We start from the raw sequence: 23066 nt of genomic DNA, 5'->3' as shown, positions 1-23066 counted from the left end.
TTTTTTTTTTGACATTGACTCTTGTCTAGGTTGTATTTTCCTATTTTCAAAATATGACATCATATCATACAGATGCTTTCTAAAAAAGAAATGATCATGGGATGACCCAAGATGGTTGGTGCACTGCCAACTTCATTGTCCCAGAGGAAAGCATAGGATTGAACAGACTGAAAAAAAGAGGTTCCCGAAGTGGGAGAAGAGAAATAAACGAGTCGAGGATTTATATGGTTCACAACGAGGGGTTTCCTACCTTTTATACTTTCTATTCTTGCCAGTCAAAGTTTCTTTGTTTTTCTTTTCATTTTTTCACCCTTTTGTTCCTGGTCGTCGGCTAACCCCCGCTCTTGCAGGGAAAATGGCCTTAAAATGCCTGTTGTGTGTTGTTATTGTTTGTTCCTGGTGTCTTTCAGCCATAAGAGCTTCTTTTTTCTTTTTTCTTTTGACGCAATATTTATGTTAACCATGTTCTGTCCTGCTGATGAAGCCTCGAAGCTGAAACAGTGTTGCCCAATACTTGCATCAGAGTAAACTTGTGTAAATCTATGGAACTAATAACATCTCACTTTCTATCCTTCCATTTGGATCTTGAGTTGGATCTTGGAGACGGCATGAAGCTGGAAGGTGTGAAAACATTTTGCTACCTCGGAGACATGCTGAATGGAGAAGGTGGATCAGGCTCGGCAACGGTTGCTAGAGTGAGATGTGCATGGAAGAAGTTTCGGGAACTGAGTGGTGTGCTGATGATGAGGGGAGTGTCGTTGAAGCTGAAGGGAAAGGTGTATGCTGCATGTGTGAGAAGTGTTATGATTTATGGGAGCGAGACATGGGTAATGAACGTAGAGCAGCAACGAAGGTTGGAAAGGGTGGAAATGCGAATGGTTCGACGGATGTGCGGAGTATCGTTGAGAGAGAGGAAGACAAATGATGAATTTCGAAAGATGATGGGAATAGAGCCTGTGATTGATGCTGTGAAGAGGAACAGGTTGAGATGGTTTGGTCATGTGTTGAGGAAGGATGAAAGTGACTAGTTGAGAAGAGTGATGGAAATGAATGTAGAAGGAAGTAGAGGACGGGGAAGACCAAGAAAGACTTGGCTAAAGATGGTGGAAGAAGAAATGCGGGCAAGGGGGTTAACAAGGAGAGATGCAGAAAATAGGGCAAAATGGAGAAGATTATCATGGGGACCGCAAGGCGAATCCCCGCTCTAGTAGGGAAAATGGCCTTTAAAATGCATGTTGTTATTGTTGTTTCTATCCTTCCATTTGCTTGACACTTACGGCTCTACATGGCACTTATGGTTGGCACATTTGCTTTATGGTTCTAAACACTTACAATTGCCAAAACTAGCACACACGTGTACAAGTTAGCTGTGCAAGTTGAAGACTTTCTTCCCAGGAAAAGTATATTTGGTTCCAAGTTATTTAAACTCTTAAGCACAAGCTTAGCATGACACACACTTACCTTCCTGTGTGATGGCGAAGCTGACACTCGATCCACATGCCACGGCCACGGCCTTTGCAACACCTGGCACAAGTTGGGGCTTCCCCTGGTCTTTGGCATCTGACCCGAGCCCAAGGCGACCATAATGCGCTCTGCCAAGACTGTACACAAAGCCTGCATGCGCACCGTCATGGAAACCAAATAGTTTATCATGAGTAGGGTGCAAATATGAAAATTACAATCACAATGTTTCATGAGGTTCTGATACACATGATAAAATGTGAATTATTCATATGCCCAAAGAGATAGAACTTGAGACTTTGAATTATGATGAGCTGCCAAAAGACATTCCTTTCCCACTTTCTCATGAACATGAGGTATTGAGGTGAGCTCCTTAATAACTGGCACTGGTGCTTAGAAATACTGTTACCTTCGGAGTCCATGCATAGAGTGTGGTGCTGGCCCCCAGAAAATGAAACGTAGACCTTTCCAGATTTCTGGAAAGCTGCCAGCATTTTAGGCATAAAGTACATGGTCGACCCCATCTCGCCTGCAGGAAATGACAGTTGTGAATACATTTCACTGATGCCTTATGCATGTGAGAGTGCATTTGCACAAGGTTATAAAACTGATCTTAACCCTTCCCAAAAAGTCGACCACAATTGCATTACATGACATTCCATGTCCTGTTCTTAAACACCTCTTCCGGAGTTTGAAGAAGAAAAACTGCTAATAGTTTCTGCATGCAACCGTTCAAATTGAAACATTTATTATTCTACCAAAGTACAAATTATATGTAGTAATACTTCTCAAAGCAATTTAAAACGAGAACGACCAATCAAACATTGCATACCCTCGGACAGATTTATTTTGGAGTTTGTAATTTATAGATGTATAGTACTCACATTCTTCTAATTGTACAATGTACATACTTTATAGAAGTACTCACATTCTAATTGTACATACTATAAAGAAGTACTCACATTCTAATTGTACATACTTTATAAACGTACTCACATTCTAATTGTACACACTTTATAGATGTACTCACATTCTAATTGTACACACTTTATAGATGTACTCACATTCTAATTGTACATACTTTATAGATGTACTCACATTCTAATTGTACATACTTTATAGACGCACTCACATTCTAATTGTACATACTTGATACACATACTCGCATTGTAATGTACATACTTTATAGTCGAACTCGCATTCTAATTGCATATCCTTGATACACATACTCGCATTGTAATGTACATACTTTATCGATGCACTCACATTCTGATTGTACATGCTTTATAGACGTACTCACATTCTAATTGTACACACTTTATAGACGGACTCAAATTCTAATTTTACATACTTTATCGACATAATCAAATTCTAATTTTACATACTTTATAGACGTACTCACATTCTAATTGTACACACTTTATAGACGGACTCAAATTCTAATTGTAAATACTTTATAGATGTACTCACATTCTAATTGTACATACTTTATAGACTTACTCAAATTCTAATTGTACATACTTTATAGACTTACTCAAATTCTAATTTTACATACTTTATAGACGTACTCACATTCTAATTGTACATACTTTATAGACGTACTCAAATTCTAATTGTAAATACTTTATAGATGTACTCACATTCTAATTGTACACACTTTATAGACTGACTCAAATTCTAATTTAACATACTTTATAGATGTACTCACATTCTAATTGTACATACTTTATAGACTTACTCACATTCTAATTGTACATACTTTATAGACTTACTCACATTCTAATTGTACACACTTTATCGACCGACTCAAATTCTAATTTAACATACTTTATAGATGTACTCACATTCTAATTGTACATACTTTATAGACTTACTCACATTCTAATTGTACACACTTTATAGACCGACTCAAATTCTAATTTAACATACTTTACAGATGTACTCAAATTCTAATTTTACATATGTTATAGATGTACTCACATTCTAATTTTACATACGTTATAGATGTACTCACATTCTAATTTTACATACGTTATAGACGGACTCAAATTCTAATTTTAAATAGTTTATAGACGTACTCACATTCTAATTGTACATACTTTATAGATGTACTCACATTCTAATTTTACATACGTTATAGACGGACTCAAATTCTAATTTTAAATAGTTTATAGACGTACTCACATTCTAATTGTACATACTTTATAGATGTACTCACATTCTAATTGTACATACTTTATAGACTTACTCAAATTCTAATTTTACATACTTTATTGACGTACTCGGTTTAAAAAAAAGAGAACGTGTAGTACTGGTTACCATTCGGTGGTGTTTGTGGTCTAAGTTAGTGCATTCTGTGCAGACAAACAAACGAACCCAAATGTAATACACTCCTTTGGTGAGGGTAAATTTCATATAAATATACATGGAAGGAGCACACAAACAACAAACACAGCCAATCAGCGTTAACCCAGAACAGACCGTGCCATGAGGCACGTGTACAAGACAAACAAAGCCAGACAGGTAACAATTATTGTGGCCGATTATAGTAACATTTTGCTTTGGAACTCACAAAGAGAAACAAGATGACTATTCCATAGCACATCAAATTCATATACTAACACCCATTTCTACCGCACACACTTGGAAAATAGTGAAATTACTTCATTTCATGTGGCAGGATAGCCGAGTTATTTTCCGAGTTGAAAGCCAAACCTGGGTTTACCCGGACTCGGCTCGGAAACGCAACTCGCAAGTTTGAGATCTGGAACTCGGTTTGAGTACAGCACGACATCGGAGGATGGTAGGGGGTTATGGACAATTCAGATTTAAGAAGCATGAAGGTGATCAGCCCACCCAGTTGATAGAAGTTGGACAATCCAAAGCCGAACACATCATTGGAGTGGGTGATAATGAAGGTTCCATACGCCCCGCAAAAAACATCCTTCAGGAATGTGGCGGATTGAAACCGAACAGGTAGAGGTTGCAGAAAAAATTCTGTGTTCAAAAAAGTGGCAAAAATGTTAATCAAAGGTCACACATCATTCAGGTTCACAACAACAAATACAAGTCAATGTCTGCTAGCACTCATTAATTTATTTTTAAAAGTCATATGTTAATGTCTCATTTTGAAATTCAAACTTTGAAGTATCCACTTTATCATAGTACTGCATATATAAATCACGAAGTGTCTGTCTGTTTGTTTGTGAGTTTGTTTGTTTGACTTGCTGGAAAACCAAAAGATGAGTTTTAAAAAGTGAGTTGAAAACTGGTTGTTGTACTTGGGTGGTGCATGGGGAGGTTTTAGGGCGTAACAAAAAAAGAAAAGAAAATCGCCTTGGAGGTTCAGGGTGGGAGCCAGTATTACAAGTCCTTTATAAAGTACTAGCAGAAGTACCCGGCGTTGCCGAGGAGGGGGAGTGGGGTGGGGAGGGGGAGTGGGGTGGGGACGGGGGAGGGGTGAGAAATCAGGAGAGGTAGGGGTGAGGAAGGGAGTGGAAGGGGGAGGGATACACTACATATACATCATTTGGGGAGGGGGGTGGCTTTGACAGGCTCCTCCGTTTTGGGAGAGGGAGGGGGGTGGCGGTAGGGAAGGAGGGAGGGGGGAAGGAGGGAGGGGGGGGGGAAGGGAAGGAGGAAAAGTTTACCTGTGCAAAGAGTGCTTTAACCTCAGTGTTGCACAGATAAAAAAGGAAATTGTAATACCCTCTGCCACCATCACCAAGTGGCACCACACGGTACACATTTACATAGAGAATTTACGCCCCTCTTCCGGTCCCCCACACCCCGAATGAGGCCGTGGCCACATAGCCTACGTTACCCCACAGATAAAGTTGTATTTGTATTTGTACCCCGAGTAAAGTATATGTGTTTATAACTGGAGTACCCGGCGTTGCTCAAGCGAAAAAGAAACATTAACATATTTGAAAGGAGGGCAAATATAATGGAAAAGCAATTACATCCAAATCAGAATCCATCACAAATGTCAAATCACCATTTCACCTTTTTGTTGAATATGTGCCATTCATCACGTTTCTGAGTTAAGTATGATGACGTGTCAGAAGAAGAAGAAGAACCCACCATTAAGGGATACGGCAATAAATGACATGTTTATGACTAAACTAATAGTGGACGAGTTATGTTATGTTATGAGTTATGGACGAGTTATGACAAAACTTGTTGGATGAGTTGGGTAGGTAACAAGAACAAGTGATTAGATTTTGGTTCAGGTCCGGATGCAGATCCGGCCTATCAGTGAGATACAAAATGTAAACTGTTCAGCCTGGCAGAGGTATGTGCTATACCGAGTGCTGTTCTAGTTACGTGTGCAATCAGAGCGTACTTCCCTCTCCAGTCCCAACACTCTTCCCCTCTCCAGTCTGTTCCACATGTGCCTCTTTCCTCCCTTACACCTTACCCTCACATCTTCCCAATCCTTTTCCTTCTCTCCCCACTCCTCTCACATCATCCTAATTATCTGTACTCTCTCCTACCGTCTTCTCTATCTTCTTTTCTCAATTTAAGTTGTATCCAAAATCAAATGATGATGTGTTTCCTCCATTGCTGAATGCAATAGGGCTTGCGTGTATGGCTTGACTACGCTATTCCTTCAACGGAATAACCAGTGGTAATCCTTGCTCGTCAGAGAAAATTACTGGGATCATTTTTTAAATCTCCTTCCACTCCCGCATCCCTCCCTCTCCTTCCCACAGGATTTCATTTAAAACAGAACTGCACTCAGTAGAGGAGATAACTCTGCCAGGCTAAACAGTTTACATTTTGTGTCCCACTGATAGACCGAATCTGCATCTGGACCTGACCAAAATGTAATTGGCTTGTTCTTGTCACCGAACTCATCAACCTAGTTTTGTCATAATTCGTCCTCAACGTTTTGACACATCATGCTATATATCGTTTTGATTCCCTGGCATCATGCTATTGAATCCCTGGTGTTGGGCTAGCGGCTAGGGTGCCGGCTTAGGATCCTAGCATCCTGGGTTCGAATCCCGGTCGATCGCTGAATTAACGCCAGGGGGGTTGACTCAGCCTGTCATCCTTCCGAGGTCGGCTAATTGAGTACCAGTTCACTGGTAATTCCCTGTTTGTCGTTAAAGGCGGCAAAAAGGGTTGGCGTCAGGAAGGGCATCCGGCCGTAAAACATTGCTTCAAAAAGGGGACCAAAAAACAACAACAACCACGGTTCTCGAAAAAGGCCAACCCCCGCCTTGCGGGGAAAAATGGCCTCTAAAGGTGGTTATATTTATTTATATGCTATATATCGTTTTACGTCGCATCTCTCTATGGTGATGAAACATGGCGTGGCGTTTATGGCGTTTCACCTGAATATGGCATGCTTTTAAACCATGGGAATTCTTCCAGATTATTTGTTGTTAATGAGCCTAATCAACTCAGGTCATGACGATCATTTCTGTGTGTCACACACCTCATCAGAAAACTCCAGGAGAACACACACATACACACATTTTTTTTTTTTTTTTTTTTTTTTTGTATACTGAATCGAGGCTCATGGAAGAGCTAACATTTATTTCACAAACAAATCAACCAGACAAACAAAATATACAAAAAGAGGGAGTGGAAGACAAGATGGGGAGAGAAGGGGAAGCACACAACCACAACATTTGAGGGCAGGGAGAAGTGTGGGAGGGAGAGGGCTTGGGGGGAGGAGGCGTGGGAAGGGGGAGGGGGGGGAGAGGTATAAAACACAAGGGGACCGAAATTAGCGGGGGTAGAAAAGATCAAGGTTTTGGATGGGGGAGGATAAGAGATGGTGGTGAACAGCTGTTTTAAAGACCTGGAGGGTGGAGTGGGATTGAAGAGAGTGAGGGAGTTTGTTCCAGAGGCAGGAGAAAAGAGGAATGAAGGAGTGAAGGTGAGCAGAAAGTCTTGATTTTGGCAGTTTAACCATAAGAGGGTTGCAGGCAGATCTTGTGCGACCTGTAGGAATATTTGGGGGACAGCGCCCAGAGAGAGCTGGGGGGGGGGGCAAGGCCAGAGAGGAGTCGGTAGAAGACGGAAAGACCACCAACCTGCCTGCGGTGAGTGAGTGAAAGGCCCTTGGAGTTAGCTTCATCGCGGGAGATTCCAATGATTCTGAACGCTTTGGTTTCAACAGCGTGAAGACGAGCTAGGTGTGAGGCAGGAGCACCAGACCAGAGGGGAGAGCAGTATTCCATAGAGCTGCGGATGAAAGCCTTGTATGTGGTGAGGAGCTCAGGTGTGCCAAGGAAGGACTTCGCACGACGGAGGATGCCCAGTCGGCGACTGGCTTTGGAGGCCAGATTTGAAATGTGGTTTTCCCAGGAAAGATCATGGCAAATAGTGAGACCCAAAAGCTTGAGTGACAGAACTTCTTGGAGAGGATTATTCAGAAAGTTGATGGGAGGGTTGTCCAGTCGGTCTTTTCGGAGAGACATCGTAAGAGTGTGAGATTTATCAGGATTGAAAGACATGTTCCATTTGTTTGCCCAGTCTGTGATTTTGTCCAGGTCTGCAGAGAGTGAGGAGGCTGCAGACTGCCGTTCTGAGGGATGAGGAATGGAGCGACAGAGAGTAGAGTCGTCAGCAAAGAGATAGAGAGGATTTTCAAGAGAGTCAGAGAGATCATTGATGGAGACCAGAAAAAGCACAGGGCCCAGAACACTACCTTGGGGAACTCCAGCCTGAACAGGAAGAGGAGATGAGAGAAACCCATTCAGGGCCACACGTTGACTACGACCAGAGAGGAAGTCCGCCAGCCATGCGTGGAGATTTCCATGGATACCAAAGGAGGAGAGTTTGGTGAGCAGAGCAGGGTGCCAGACCGTATCGAAGGCACGTGAAATGTCAAGGGAGACAGCTCTAATTTCCTGTTTGGCGTTGAGGACCTCCATCCATTGTTGAGAAAGCAGAAGCAGCATGTCCAGAGTAGAGTGACCAGGTCTGAAACCAAATTGATGATCAGAGATCAAGCCATTGGAGAAGAGGAAAGATTACACACACACACACACACACACACACACACACACACACACACACACACACACACACACACACACACACACACACACACACACACACACACACACACACACACACACACACACACACACACACACACACACACACACACACACACACACACACACACACACACACACACACACCTCGTCCATTTTTTTTGTTGATTAGCTCTGACAGCATCTAAGCAGAAACAAGGAAGATAGGAGAGCGAAATAAAGTAACCCACCCAGGCCCCTGCGGCCGCCGCGTGCTGTGAAGCAAGAAGGCACCCGGCCTAGCTGGCCCTGTTCTCCACAGCCCAACGTGAAGAGCTCTCCATCCTCGGATAACAAGCATAGGTGGTTATTTCCTGCGCAGAGCGAACATGCGGAACCAGGAATGCTATACTTTTCGCAGCAGTTATCAAAATATTACAGTACAGTAAAACCTGCACAAAAGCAATGACATTATGAGAAAAGGTTTGCTTAGCAACTGTTCGCCAATTTTCGTATTTTAAAATGAAGGTGTTTATATATTACATATGCAATAATTGACAACAACATCTATATAAATAAGATCCAACCCCTGAAGAAGAATTGAACAATTAATTCACAAAAATATTTTTGGTACTCTGATAAAACCACTTTTATTGACATCTGGCCTTTGAAATCATTCAAAACGAAATCCTTCTTGGCATATTTTCGCAACAAACTGCATTTTTATGGTGTAGCCCATAGAGCAATGCCATATGGAACAGCATTTATCTGTCCATCCAGTGTATGTATGTATGTATGTATGTATGTATGTATGTATGTATGTATGTCCCTTCGGCCAGGATTTTGCGGGTTTATTCGCTTTAAAATCCGTTTTCTCTGCAACCCTTGGTCCGATTGACACAAAATTTTCACCATAAGAGCCCCTTCTGCTCAATACTTTTAAAAATAATTATGACGTCATAGGTCATGTGGTAAGGGCGCCATCTTGGAAAACCCCAAAAGCTTTGCACCTCTTTATCTCCAAAACCACTCCATGGAAAAAATTGAATGGTGGCTCATTGTAAAGTACTCCCCATGGGGAATAACATATGTTAATGATGATGTCATAGGTGCTTTCATTATGGCATCATAAATCGAAAAGTAGAATGCTTGATCCGATCAGTATGAAATTTATTGAGTGATCTATGGATAAATTGGGCGAGAATTTTTTTGATGACGTCATCAGTCATGTGGTTTGGCAGCCATATTTTCATGGCGTAGCCCCACAGGGTAATGTCATCTAGAACAGCATTTGTCTGTCCGCCTGGTGTATGTATGTATGTCCCTCACAAACATCCACCAATCAGAGCTGAGGATCTGGTCACATGACAGTGGGACAACAGATCCAAGCTCGGCTACACCGTTTCGACAATCTGTCTTGATTGATACACTTTCTATTTCTATTCTTCTTCTTTTCATTCCCATGTTTCTGTGGGGTTGGCCAGGAGAAGGTTGTCCTGAGTCTTTCACGAACTGGCTGGCCAGTCCTGGCATTTGACTAAGGTTAGGGCAGGAATTTGTAATTTGTTCATGCTGCCGGCGATAGCTGGACTACTCTTCACAAAGGACACCATTGGATCTTTAACGTCCACCAACTAATGCAGGCAGATGGGACACTAGTTTAATGTCCATCCGAGGGATGGCACACAATATGGGACTCTCAAAATGATGTATGAATGCCAACAAGGCCTTTCGCGCATGCACTGTGTGTGCGTTTTCAGCTACTTTCTTTAACTAACTGGGGCAATTTTAACCCACCTTTGCAACCGCAAAATCTGCAAGACATATACTAGTCCGTGGGCTGGATGGGCCTACCGTGCACCCCCTCCCCCCCCCCCCCCATGATCCTACTTCTTGGGTGTCATTTTGTTTATTGGTATCTCCCCTAATGGGAAAAAGATGTTAACAAGAAAAAAACTCATTTGGTCTATGTTTTTTAACTCCCTATTTCGATCTATGTCAAAATGATGTTTTTTCACAGATTGCCCTATTTTTTGGGGTCCGTGAATTTTGTACTTGCAACTGAGGCTCTCTCTCCGTAAAGATATGTCCAAATTGGACTAAATTTGGACCATGTTAGCATTAACTTTATCACAATCAACCGACAAAATGTTATGGATATAGTTGTTTGTCTTCATTTATTAATGACGTCACATAATTTGCATATCATGGCACATGCGATTTTCTATACACATCACAACAGAATGAGATAATGATTATTGCACCAGATTAATGTACTGATGAAGAAATATTAAGGTGATTCCCATGATATGGCTGTGTCATGTTTTAAGAGTCATGATGGCATCTGGGCAAAATGGACATTGAAAGATGTGGACAACTCACAACCTCCTCCAAGTGACAAGACATTGGTAGTGGAAGATGGCAATGCTGTATTCTACTACCTCAAAGAGATTCCTACAAACTTCAAAGAGATTGGCATTAAAATCTTCAACACAATGTCATCTAAGTCAGATGTAGTCTTCAGCACTGATATGTACAAGCCCGACTCAGTAAAGTCAAGTGAACGGACACGACGTGGGTGTGCGGAAAGGAGAATGATCAAAGGAGGAAAAACCAAAAGGCCGGCTGATTGGAAGCAGTTCTTGACTAATGATGAGAACAAGAAACAGCTCATTGAACTTCTTCTTGATGTATGGAGTGAGCATGACATGGCAAAGAAGCTGCATGGAAGAAAAGTGATCTTCATTCGTGAAGGAGAAGCCCACCTTCTTACTTCTCAGAATGGGAAACAAACATTGCGCTCTGAGATCCAATCCCTGAAGTCAAACCAGGAAGAAACTGACTCGCGCATGATCCTGTACTGCAACTATGGCAAAGAGCAGGGGTATGATCATGTACAAGTCAAAAGCCCGGACAGTGATATCTTTTTCATATTACTTCATTATGCCTACCATATTCCAGACATCAGAGTGCTTTTTGACACAGGAAGAGGCAACAAGCAAAGGCTAATAGATGTCACCCATTTTGCAAAGCAGTCCTCCTCTGAATACTGCTCAGCTTTACTTGGACTACATGCTTTCTCAGGCTGTGATTCAACAAGTGCATTCAAAGGAATTGGCAAAGTCAAGCCAATCAAACTGTTGCAGCAGTCTACCAAATTTGTTAAACCTCTGTCAGACCTTGGGGAATCCTGGACTGTCTCAAGTGAATTAATTTCTAAACTTGAGGAATTCACTTGTGCACTATATAGTAAATCACGGTTCACAGACATTGATGAAGTTCGCTTCATTATGATGAAGGAGAAGTGCAAAGGAGATGCAGAGGAACTCAGTAGTTCTGCTCATGTTGATCTATCCTCATTCCCACCATGTAAGAACAGTCTTGAACAACATATCCACAGGGTGAATTACCAGGTAGCAATATGGAAGAGGGCTCATGAATTCAACCCTGCCATTCCAGCACCAACAGATGGTCATGGCTGGACAAAGAATGGAGACAAGTTGGAACCACTGTGGACAACTAATGATATCCTACCACCTAGGCTTGTTGATGTTATTGTATCAGTGGAAGAGGAACCAAGTGATGACGAGTACTATTCAGAAGATGATGATGATCAGTGCTATGGATCAGATCATGACACAGATAGTGAAGATGAAATTTAAAGAAACTTTAATCATGGTTTTTGTTCTTTCTGTTTATTTCTGTTTCAACTTTTAAAATTGGTAATCCAGTGAACAAACATTTTTTTGCATCCAATTTTAATAGTTGATTTAAGTGACAGTGTGATCCTGCTGTCAGAAACCAGTTGTTATACCTCTTCTTTTGTAGGTGGCAGGTTAGGGTTAGGGTTAGGGTTAACCCTAAATGCATGTAACTGTTACAAGTATGGTTAAAACACACACAAAAATCTGATGTTGGATTTATTTTTGTTTGATGAGAGCGAATTTTTCAGGACGATAGAAATCAAGTATGACCTCCCAACTTTACTCCTGTTTACGTAACCTAGTCTTTTAACCAGAATAATGCCTGTATAAGTAACAGTATGCATATTCAATAGAAGCGATGGTTTTTATTATTGCTGTTGAAGCATCATACATGTAATATTCAAGATTCATTTCCTCTGTTTCTTGTGATAAAATATTTGTACAACTAAGAATTGTGAACTAAAAACAATTATTCAAAACAAAAGTAGTTAACAGTTTACATTATCAAATTATTGTATTCAAGAATTACGAAGTTTGGGTGTTAAACAGTGTAATTGTTTATTATTCCGTTTAAACTGAACATAAGGAACCGTGTGTAAGGTTCATCGCACAAAGAGTACCCAAGGGATATTTTGAATACTTTGAATAGCAGTGTCATTACATTTTGTGACCATTTTACATACAATTGTCTTTTTTCCTGTGTACTATTTATTACCTCAAATTTAAGACTACTTTGTAGGGGAAGGCGGGGCAAGTTGAGCATAGGGGTAAGTTGAGCCACCACCTCCCAGCCAGTTATGAATGAGTCAGACTTTGTGGTGGCACCATCTATAGATGCCCCATTGCATAACTCCAAATTCTGCCATATTGTTTTCTAAATTGAAACAGAAACCAGTGTTGCAGAGGGAAAAATCCAATTTTCAGCCATAAAAGTAAAAAGGTGTAAAACAGGTAAGTTCACGTTTCTTCCATATGCAGCATAGATATAATATGGATATCAGATGACAATTGTTAGTCCAGGTATGTGTCTCCATTCTTGTCATAGACTTTAATACGATGGATGCATAGAATATGTGTGTATGTGGAGACATCTCAGAAAGTTCAGACTGGGGTAAGTTGAGGCAGACCCTACGGGGCAAATCGAGCCATGGCTCAACTTGCCCCGTAGGGTCTGGCTCAACTTGCCAACTCATGTTGGTGGAGATAATAATAATTAGCATTTATAATGCGCTTTTCCCCAAAGGCTCAAAGCGCTCCAAAGGCACCCAAAGGATGAAGCAGGATTTGAACTGGAAGACATCGTGCGTAAGCTGCCACAGCCTAAGTGCGTTGGCAGTTCTGCCCGTTGTTCTGGACAGCTTGTGTTCAATTGTGACTTGTCAGTTTGGCAGCTTAATTGACTTGATTTCTGACATGTTTTAGTTTTAGTTCCAGATCCAAATGATGAAGCTGGCATTGATGAGCAAGATATTGTGCCTTAATTGCCACAGTCTGACTGTTGGCCTTTCTGGGTGTATTTGGGACACTTTTGTTTTATTGTGACTTAAAACTGTGGCAGCTGTTTTCAACTCAATCCAGCTGCCACATTGAATTATAACCATGAACACAAGGCACATGTAAATATTTCGTTCAGTGTTGTAACAAGTACATTAAATATTTTTCAGGCAGACCAATTTTTGTACTTCAGTTATCTTTATTTGGGGCAATGATCAACTATTTGGGATACTTTTTGTTTAATTGTGACTTGAAACTGTGACAGGTGGATTGAGTTGACTTTTCTTACCACAGTTGACAATCTTGTTTTTCTATGAGTGACTCAATTTGTTCGTAACTGATTACTATAACCATGAACACAAGGTAATCATTTCGTTCAGTGTTGTAGAACTTTACAACATTAAATATTTTTCTGGCAAAACAATGGTTTTCTACTTTAGTTATCTTTATTTGGGGCAATGATCAACTTACCCCTATGTGGTACAACTTACCCCAGAGGTTGGATCAACTTACCCCTCAGGCGGGCAAGTTGAGCCATTTGGCCTCCGTTTTTTCAAAGGTCACAGTGACTTTCAGTGTGGGGATAGAAAGTAAGAACTAGCTACAAAATGTTTCCCAAGGATTCAATTGGAAGGCAAGATACTCATTTGTGCAAGATCATCAGTAAGTTCAGTCCTAACATTCCAAGAACAAAAACTGGCTCAACTTGCCCCACCTTCCCCTACATAAGAAAGATGACTTAGACATCTTGTCACTATTGCACTCAATAGTGTTCATGAAGTGTGGTAAAAAGAAAAAGATGTAGAAATCTATCACACAAAACTATTTGCCATTAAAGCTTTGGTTGCTTTAATCATTGTTGTAATGTATCTAACTGGAATTATGTAACCATAAACGCTTACATTCATTAAGATGAACACATAATATATGCTAAACTGTTATGTCATCTAACATGTACCATGATATGCAAATTATGTGACGTCATTAATAAATGAAGACAAACAACTATATCCATAACATTTTGTCGATTGATTGTGATAAGGTTAATGCTAACATGGTCCAAATTTAGTTCAATTTGGACATATCTTTACGGAGAGAGAGCCTCAGTTGCAAGTACAAAATTCACGGACCCCAAGAAATAGGGCAATCTGTGAAAAAACATCATTTTGACATAGATCGAAATAGGGAGTTAAAAAACATAGAACAAATGAGTTTTTTTCTTGTTAACATCTTTTTTCCATTAGGGGAGATACCAATAAACAAAATGACACCCAAGAAGTAGGATCATAGGGGGGGTGCACGGTAGGCCCCTCTAGCCCACGGACTATACTCTTAAAAAAAAAAAATTCAGCATTTAACGAAAGAGTGGCAATTTCAAAATGGTTAACCATAATTGTTGTTCCTGGATGCAAATCATACTCACAAGAATATAGGAAATATGAGAAATATCCATGTATTAGAGGTGTCAAATTCCTACCATTTCCTGTTCATCCAAGCGAGTGGCGGCAGTGGATATAACACACATATGCACGCGCACACACACACACACACACACACACACACACACACACACACACACACACACACACACACACACACACACACACACACACACACACAAATATATATGCACACACACATACACACACAAATATATACACGCACACACACACAAATATATATATACACACACACACACACACACACACACACACACACACACACACACACACACACACACACACACACACACACACACACACACACACACACACACACACACACACACACACAAATTAAGGACGTTTCTTATTTTAGCAATAGATGGAAAAATCTAACTCCAAAAAAAAATATCTAAAAATTAAATCTATCCCTCACAGCTCCCACTCCCTCCCCTTCTAAAGTTCTCCAGTATCACGTTGTTACCTGACATTACCTCTGGCCTTTGATGCCGAAATCTAATCAGTTCATATTTGCAACATAACATAAACTTGTACCAAGTTTGGTCAAAATCCCATCACTGGTTTACAAGTTAGTTTGGTGACAGAATTTTTACTGAATGGGACCTCTGACCTCTTGACCCCATAATCTAATCAGTTCATCTTTGCATCATTATACATACTTTTACCAGGTTTTAGATACTTTCAGCCGCTCTTAAGTTAGTACAGTAACGAAAACCTATTATAGACTCTGACCTTTGACTTGACCTCTTGATGCCAAAATCTAATCAGTGCCCCTTTGCATCATAAGAGTATATACCTATACCAAGTTTGGTCAAAATCCCATCACTGGTTCACAAGTTATCTCAGAAACAGAATTTTTACCTGAAGGTACCTCTGACCTTTGACCTCTTCACTCCATAATATTATCAGGTAATCTTGTACCAAGTATGACTTAGATCCCTTCAGCCGTTCTTAAGTTATCATGGTAACAAAAACCTATCATGGACGGACAGATGGACAGCCCGAAAACAATGCCTCTGGCGACGGCATAGAAATTCCTTTGATAGCTTCCACCATAATAATGTTGTTACAAATGGAGATTGTCATGGAGACAACATTACAAAAGGCAAAATGGAGAAGATTGTCATGGGGCCCGCAAGGCTAACCCCCGCTCTGGCAGGGAAAATGGCCATAAAATGCCTGTTGTTGTTGTATAATAATGTTACAGCTCGTGTTGATTTGGAAAGTATCATGACAGTTCTAACCTGATGCAACTTTGATGATGGTCGCTTTGATAGGCAGCTGTACAGGCAAAGGACACATCTTCAGGGGCTCCAGCAAGCCAATCACACCATCGTTATCCTTCATTGAGACAAAAAAAAAGTCTTCATGTTATAGTGAGGCCAAATTTTCAATAATTACTTTTTAAATCAAGCTGAAAAGTGTTTACTTGTAAATTTAAGCTTCCTGGAGAAATATACTGTTAGGGATCAGGGGTGCACCATGAGGGGGACCTCTCGAACCCCTCCCGACCTCCGGCTCTACAGGCCGCCGCACCGTGTACAAATCCGCAGCTCGTCGGGTTGGCAGGCAACTAACGACACCAATTGATACCGCCTAACCAGGCAGGGTACTCCCTCTTTTACAAATGCGTTACCTTTCCGAGGGGTTGGCGATGCCAATTGGGATACGTACCCTCAGTGCACACCCGTCCATTTATTATGTACGGCCAGACAGAACCGTTGAGCATGCACTGGCTAATTATGGAGCCAATTAGTGGGGCAGAACTTCCTGTCCATCTAATCTTACACAATAAATGCAGTAGATATAATGGCACGAAATGGCAGGATGGGAAAAAAACCATGCACCAAAGGAAATAAACACATATTTACAAAGCACAATAATCAATCAATCATGAAACACGTAGGTACAGGAACAGCAAACAATCAAGGAAAGGCACAGAAGAACAGATTCTAAGCCTTCGCACTTATCCCCTTCTAGGGTCTTACTTAATTAACTACACACAGGACATGGTCCCAGCAGGATCATACCGGGGAAACGTAGATAGGAAGGGGAGAAGATAAAGAATGAGAGCATGGTGTTCGTCTGGCCTTTGACTCACCCCGGCACACGCCGACGGACGTGAGCGAATCCAGAAACGGGAGGTAAATGAGGAAGAAGAAGTAAGGAAAGCAGAAGAGTGTAAATGCGAGAGAGACAGTGTGGGATATGCACATGTCGTGTTCCTGGGAATTAAGATCCTCCAAGGTAACAAGTAGCCGATCGAGCTTTACACTCTGAGGCGTTCAGTCAACTCTGGCAGTGTTAATACGTGGAAGGAGGCAGCAAAGGGCAGCGGAGGTCTTACCTGTACAGATCCACACTGGACGTCTTCGGCCCTGGTAATCAACTCAAACCTACACGGATTTAAAATTCAACAATAAAAGGATTTAATAAAATAAATGCCAGGCACAAAGAAATGCACGATAAAACTAAGATTCCTAATCGAGGGACTCTCCAACGGACTCGTAAAAGAACAACAACAACAACAACATGCATTTTAAAGGCCATTTTCCCTGCTAGAGCGGGGGTTAGCCTTGCGGTCCCCATGACAATCTTCTCCATTTTGCCTTATTTTCTGCATCTCTCCTTGTTAACCCCCTTGCCCGCATTTCTTCTTCCACCATCTTTAGCCAAGTCTTTCTCGGTCTTCCCCGTATTCTACTTCCTTCTACATTCATTTCCATCACTCTTCTCAACCAGTCACTTTCATCCTTCCTCAACACATGACCAAACCATCTCAACCTGTTCCTCTTCACAGCATCAATCACAGGCTCTATTCCCATCATCTTTCGCAATTCATCATTTGTCTTCCTCTCTCTCAACGATACTCCGCACATCCGTCGAACCATTCGCATTTCCACCCTTTCCAACCTTCGTTGCTGCTCTACGTTCATTACCCATGTCTCGCTCCCATAAATCATAACACTTCTCACACATGCAGCATACACCTTTCCCTTCAGCTTCAACGACACTCCCCTCATCATCAGCATGCCACTCAATTCCCGAAACTTCTTCCATGCACATCTCACTCGAGCAACCGTTGCCGAGTCTGATCCACCTTCTCCATTCAGCATGTCACGGAGGTAGCAAAATGTTTTCACACCTTCCAGCTTCACGCCGTCTCCAAGATCCAACTCAACATTTCCTCCATCTGCAGCTCCCTCTGTGCACACCTTACATTTGAATGTAGCTGCCACACTGGTTAATGACCCTCTCAGACCACTACATTTTTGATGAACCCACTCAGCGCACATTGTACACTGAATGGAGTTCACTCCGACACCCTTCCGACACACAGCACAGGGCCACTTCCCAGTTCTTTCCACCTCGCCACATGCTTTACCACTTGCCATCACCTTCGTCTTTCCGATATTCACCTTCAGACCTTTTGTCTCCATACATTCCTTCCACGTGTTCATCTTTTCCTTCAGTCCATCCATACTTTCCGCAATCAACACCAGATCATCTGCATACAACAACTCCCACGGTAAACCCTCCTTTACGTTCTGAGCCAGCACCTCCATCACAGCTACAAATAGTAGTGGACTTAGTACCGACCCCTGATGCACTCCCACCTTCACCTCAAACTCACCACTGTTCCCGTCCTTCGTCCTTACAGCTGTGCGCGCTCTTTTGTACAATGCCATCACTACTCTGATCAACCATTCCTCCACTCCTAACTTCCTCAATGCCCATGTCAATACTTTGCGTGGAACCCGATCGAATGCTTTCTCCAGATCAACAAACCCAAGAAACAACTTCTTCCTCTTCTCCATGTACTTCTCCTGCAACTGCCTCACAATGAAAAGCGCGTCTGTCGTTCCTCTTCCTGGCATGAATCCAAACTGCATTTCGTCGATCTTCACTTTCTTCCTTATCCTCCTCTTCAACACCCTTTCCAATACCTTCATTCCATGCTCCAATAACTTTATCGCTCGGTACGAGCCACACTCCAGAGGGTCACCTTTCCCCTTGTATAGAGGGACGAGGGTACTCAGTTCCCAATCCACTGGAATGCGGCCTTCTTTCACCACCAGATTACAGATCTCTGTCATTCTCTTCACACCCCAACTTCCTGCTGCCTTCAACATATCTCCCACAACTCCCGTCGGCCCTCCCGCTTTTCTACCCTTCATTGCTTTTATCGCTTCCTCAACTTCCTTCTCAGTTATCTTCTCTGCCGGTCCTAAAACTGGGTTACTCTCTATGTTGCCATCCCATTCATTCTCTGTATTCAACAGCATTTCCATATATCTTTTCCATCTTCCTTTAATTCCATCTGGGTCGACAACGATTTGTCCCACTTCATCCTTCAAGCAACTCACCCCCATCACATCACACCTCTCTTTCGCTATCTGCTTTGCAATCCTGAATACTGCTTTCTGACCCTCTTCCGAATCCAAGCGTTCTCCGAACATTTTCCTACATGCCTCCTGCGCCTTTGCTACCTCTTTCTTTGCAGCCTTCCTGGCTGCCTTATAACTTTCATGCTCTGCTGCTTCTGCTCCCGTACCCTTCGCCTTCTGCCACTCCTTGAACTTCTTCCTCTTCTCGTCAATCCTCTTTCCAACTTCATCATCCCACCACCATGTTTCCGAGTGCCTCGGTGGTCCTTTTGTCCATCCACATACCTCACCAACGGCTCCCAACAGACTAGCTTTCATTGACATCCAACCACTTTCAAGCTCAACCACATCATCCTCGACCCTACTCAGCCTCTCTTTTAATGCCTCCCTTACTGTCACCTCTTTCAACCTCCACACCTTCATTCTCGGTTGGTACTTCACCCGCCGAGCTCTCCTCGCACCTTTCACCCTTACGTCGCAGACAACCAAGTGGTGCTGTGAAACAGCCTCCTCTCCCGGGATCACCTTTGTGTCCCGGAGGTGCCCCCTATCTCGCCTACGCACCATCAGGTAGTCAACGGTTGTCGTCGACCCACCTGACGTGTATGTAACAAGCTTATTATCCTCTTTCTGGAACTGAGTATTACAAATCAACAAATCAGCTCCATCGGCAAACTCCAAAATCCTTTCACCTTCTCCATTTCTCACACCATATCCGTAACCCCCATGAACTCCGTGAAAACAATCCATACTCCTTCCCACATGTCCATTTAGGTCTCCTCCTACCACAACAACTTCCTCATCTTTCACGTTTTCCATCAGCTTCTCTATCGCACACCAGAACTTGTCCTTCTCTTCATTGCTTCGACCAACCTGCGGAGCATATCCCGAGATGACGTTCACCAAGAGCCTTCCAATCATCATTTTCACCATCATCAACCTATCACTCACTCTAGTCACACTCACCACACTGTCTACAAACTCCTCAGAAAACAGGACACCAACACCATTCACGCCCTCCGGGCACCCTTGCCACACAAACTTGTATTTCTGTCCCTGCCTACCCTTCACCACTCACACCATTTCCCTTCCATCTCATCTCTTGCACACAACATATGTCCACTCTTCTTCTGACCATTACTTCCACCACTTCTCCTGATCTCCCTGTCATTGTCCCTACATTCCATGTCCCAAACCTCAGAAACCGATCTCCACTTTGGGCTGTACCCTGCCCACATGTAGTTGTAATTGTCATGGTTCTCTTTTTGAGGCAATGTTTTATGGCCGGATGCCCTTCCTGACGCCCCGTAAAAGAACACAAGGGGAAAAATAACTGAAAGTAAAAATGTGTGTTTGTGTACTTAGCTCTGGTCCCCTTGATCGTCCAGGATCGTCACAGGCCCCCACGTCCCTGCGCGGGAAAACACGCCCTGGCGCAAAGTCCGTGCACGGGAAAACAGGCCTTGGTGCACAGCTCGTTCCTCCAGCCGCCGAGCGCGAAGTGAGCAGGCCGCTCCACACAGCACTCTCACGCAGCACGACCACGCGGTCTCTCAGCATAGACAGCCGCCGCACCGTCAGCACCAACGAGCCAGGGAAAGGAAAATGCGGTCGCTCGAACCAAAAAAGCGCAAATGTCAGACTGCACGACACCAATGTCCCTGTCCCAACGCAAGAGCAGGAAAATGTGACTGTCTCTTCAATAGAAACCCAGTGCAAGAAGAGAATATCTGCGATCGTTCGCTTTAAATGTCCCTGGTGCAAGAGCTCGTATCTTCGACTGCTTGTGATGACGGCCCCAACGCAAGAGAGAAAATGTCGGGGACACTGTTCTTTTATTCCCCGGGCTCTTACTCTTACGTCATCCGACGACGTCCGTGCATGCTCCTATCAGCAAGTGCCATCTCATTGCTCTCTGGCCGTCCTGACCAATGGTTCTTTCGGGCATGGCCTCACGGCCACTTGCCAGCCTTTGTGATCACGAGGTCAGTGGTATCAGCGGTAGTTGAATGTCCTGATTCCGGGTACTTTTATTTAGTGTTTATTTTAGGTGTGGGGTGCATGGCGGGTGTGGTGTGTGTCATAAGGAACAGAGAAAAAAGGTCAGAGGCAACTTACATACAGGGGATTTACCATTAACCCCTACCTAATTAGCATAACCCGACCCCTCGTCATGGGGACAATTATACACCTTACACGACATCCGGTCTAACAGATCCCGACTTGGGTAAATGGGGGTTCTTCTTCTTCATTGCGACATTTGGAGCACACTATCCTATACACTCCTACCTGGCTCTAAGGTAATCCATTGCCTACCCCCTATAAACGTAACAATACTTCAGAGGAAAACATAGGGGCAATAGCCCTGGTGCTCACCTGGTAGAATAAACAGTATACTGCACTGACTAAAGGTATTTTAAACCAATTTCAATGGTTACTAGAAGACAGGGCAGCATGTAGAATCAAACTAACATAATCATAAGACTTTAAAGTTTAAACAAACAAAGAAATTCTTATTTTGGGGGGCAACCCAAACCAACCCAAACCAACCCAAATTGGTTGAATGTGTTTTAATGAATGTTTCCCCCTGTACTGTCTTTCCCTCGCGGTCCCCCTGTACTGTGTTCCTGGATGTCTTTTTGTTGAATGTGTTTTAATGAACGTTTCCCCCTGTGCTGTCTTTCCCTCGCGGTCCCCCTGTACTGTGTTCCTGGATGTCTTTTTGTTGAATGTGTTTTAATGAATGTTTCCCCCTGTACTGTCTTCTTTTTTTTCTTTTTTTTTGTATACAAGATCGAGGCTCGTGAAAGAGCGAACATTAATCACACAGAAAGACAAACCGACACATAAAACATATAACATCGGGAGCGGTAGACAAGATGGGGAGAGAGGAGGAAGGACACAAACACAACATTATTTTGAGAGCAGGGACCGAGAGACATGGAGACATCGAGAGATCTGTGAGAGGGAGAGGGCATTGGGGGGGGGGGCATGGGAAGGGAGGGGGGTGGGAGAGGTATAAAACATATGGACACTGCCAGGACATCCAGGAAAGCAGTTGGAATTTCAAACAAGGTGGACCTGGGGTGAATTAGCGGGGGTAGAAAAGATCAAGGTTTTGGATGGGGGAAGATAAGAGATGGTGGTGAACAGCTGTTTTAAAGACCTGGAGGGACGAGTGGGATTGAAGGGAGTGAGGGAGTTTGTTCCAGAGGCGGGAGAAAAGAGGAATGAAAGAGTGAAGGTGAGCAGAGAGCCGAGATTTCGGCAGTTTAACCATCAGAGGGTTGCTGGCAGATCTTGTGCGACCTGTAGGAATATTTGGGGGACAGAGCACAGAGAGAGCTGGGGGTGCAAGGCCGGAGAGGAGTCGGTAGAAGACAGAAAGACCACCTACCTGCCTGTGGTGAGTGAGTGAAAGGCCCTCAGAGATAGCTTCATCGCAGGAGATTCCAATAATTCTGAAAGCTGTGGTTTCAACAGCGTGAAGCTGAACTAGGAGTGAGGCAGGAGCACCGGCCCATAGGGGAGAACAGTATTCCATTGAGCTGCGGATGA

At 42.8% G+C, this 23066-nt stretch overlaps 1 protein-coding gene across 4 annotated transcripts in view; it reads right to left on the bottom strand.

Annotated features, from left to right (window-relative positions):
- Positions 1-23066, bottom strand: part of RCC1 (regulator of chromosome condensation 1) — a 47877-nt gene that overhangs the window by 16319 nt on the left and 8492 nt on the right. For all 4 annotated transcript variants that reach the window (XM_068108204.2, XM_068108201.2, XM_078773306.1 and 1 more), the window contains exons 6-10: positions 16365-16461; positions 8711-8833; positions 4318-4458; positions 1871-1990; positions 1462-1614 (exon numbers count right to left, since the gene is read on the bottom strand). In XM_068108204.2, the coding sequence (XP_067964305.1) occupies positions 1462-1614; positions 1871-1990; positions 4318-4458; positions 8711-8833; positions 16365-16461 (634 nt within the window). The remainder of the gene's footprint in view (positions 1-1461; positions 1615-1870; positions 1991-4317; positions 4459-8710; positions 8834-16364; positions 16462-23066) is intronic.

Source organism: Myxine glutinosa, chromosome 2, assembly GCF_964187855.1.
Source record: "Myxine glutinosa chromosome 2, kmMyxGlut1.1, whole genome shotgun sequence".
Classification (NCBI taxonomy): domain Eukaryota; kingdom Metazoa; phylum Chordata; class Myxini; order Myxiniformes; family Myxinidae; genus Myxine; species Myxine glutinosa.
This window is presented reverse-complemented; position numbering and strand designations above follow the sequence as displayed.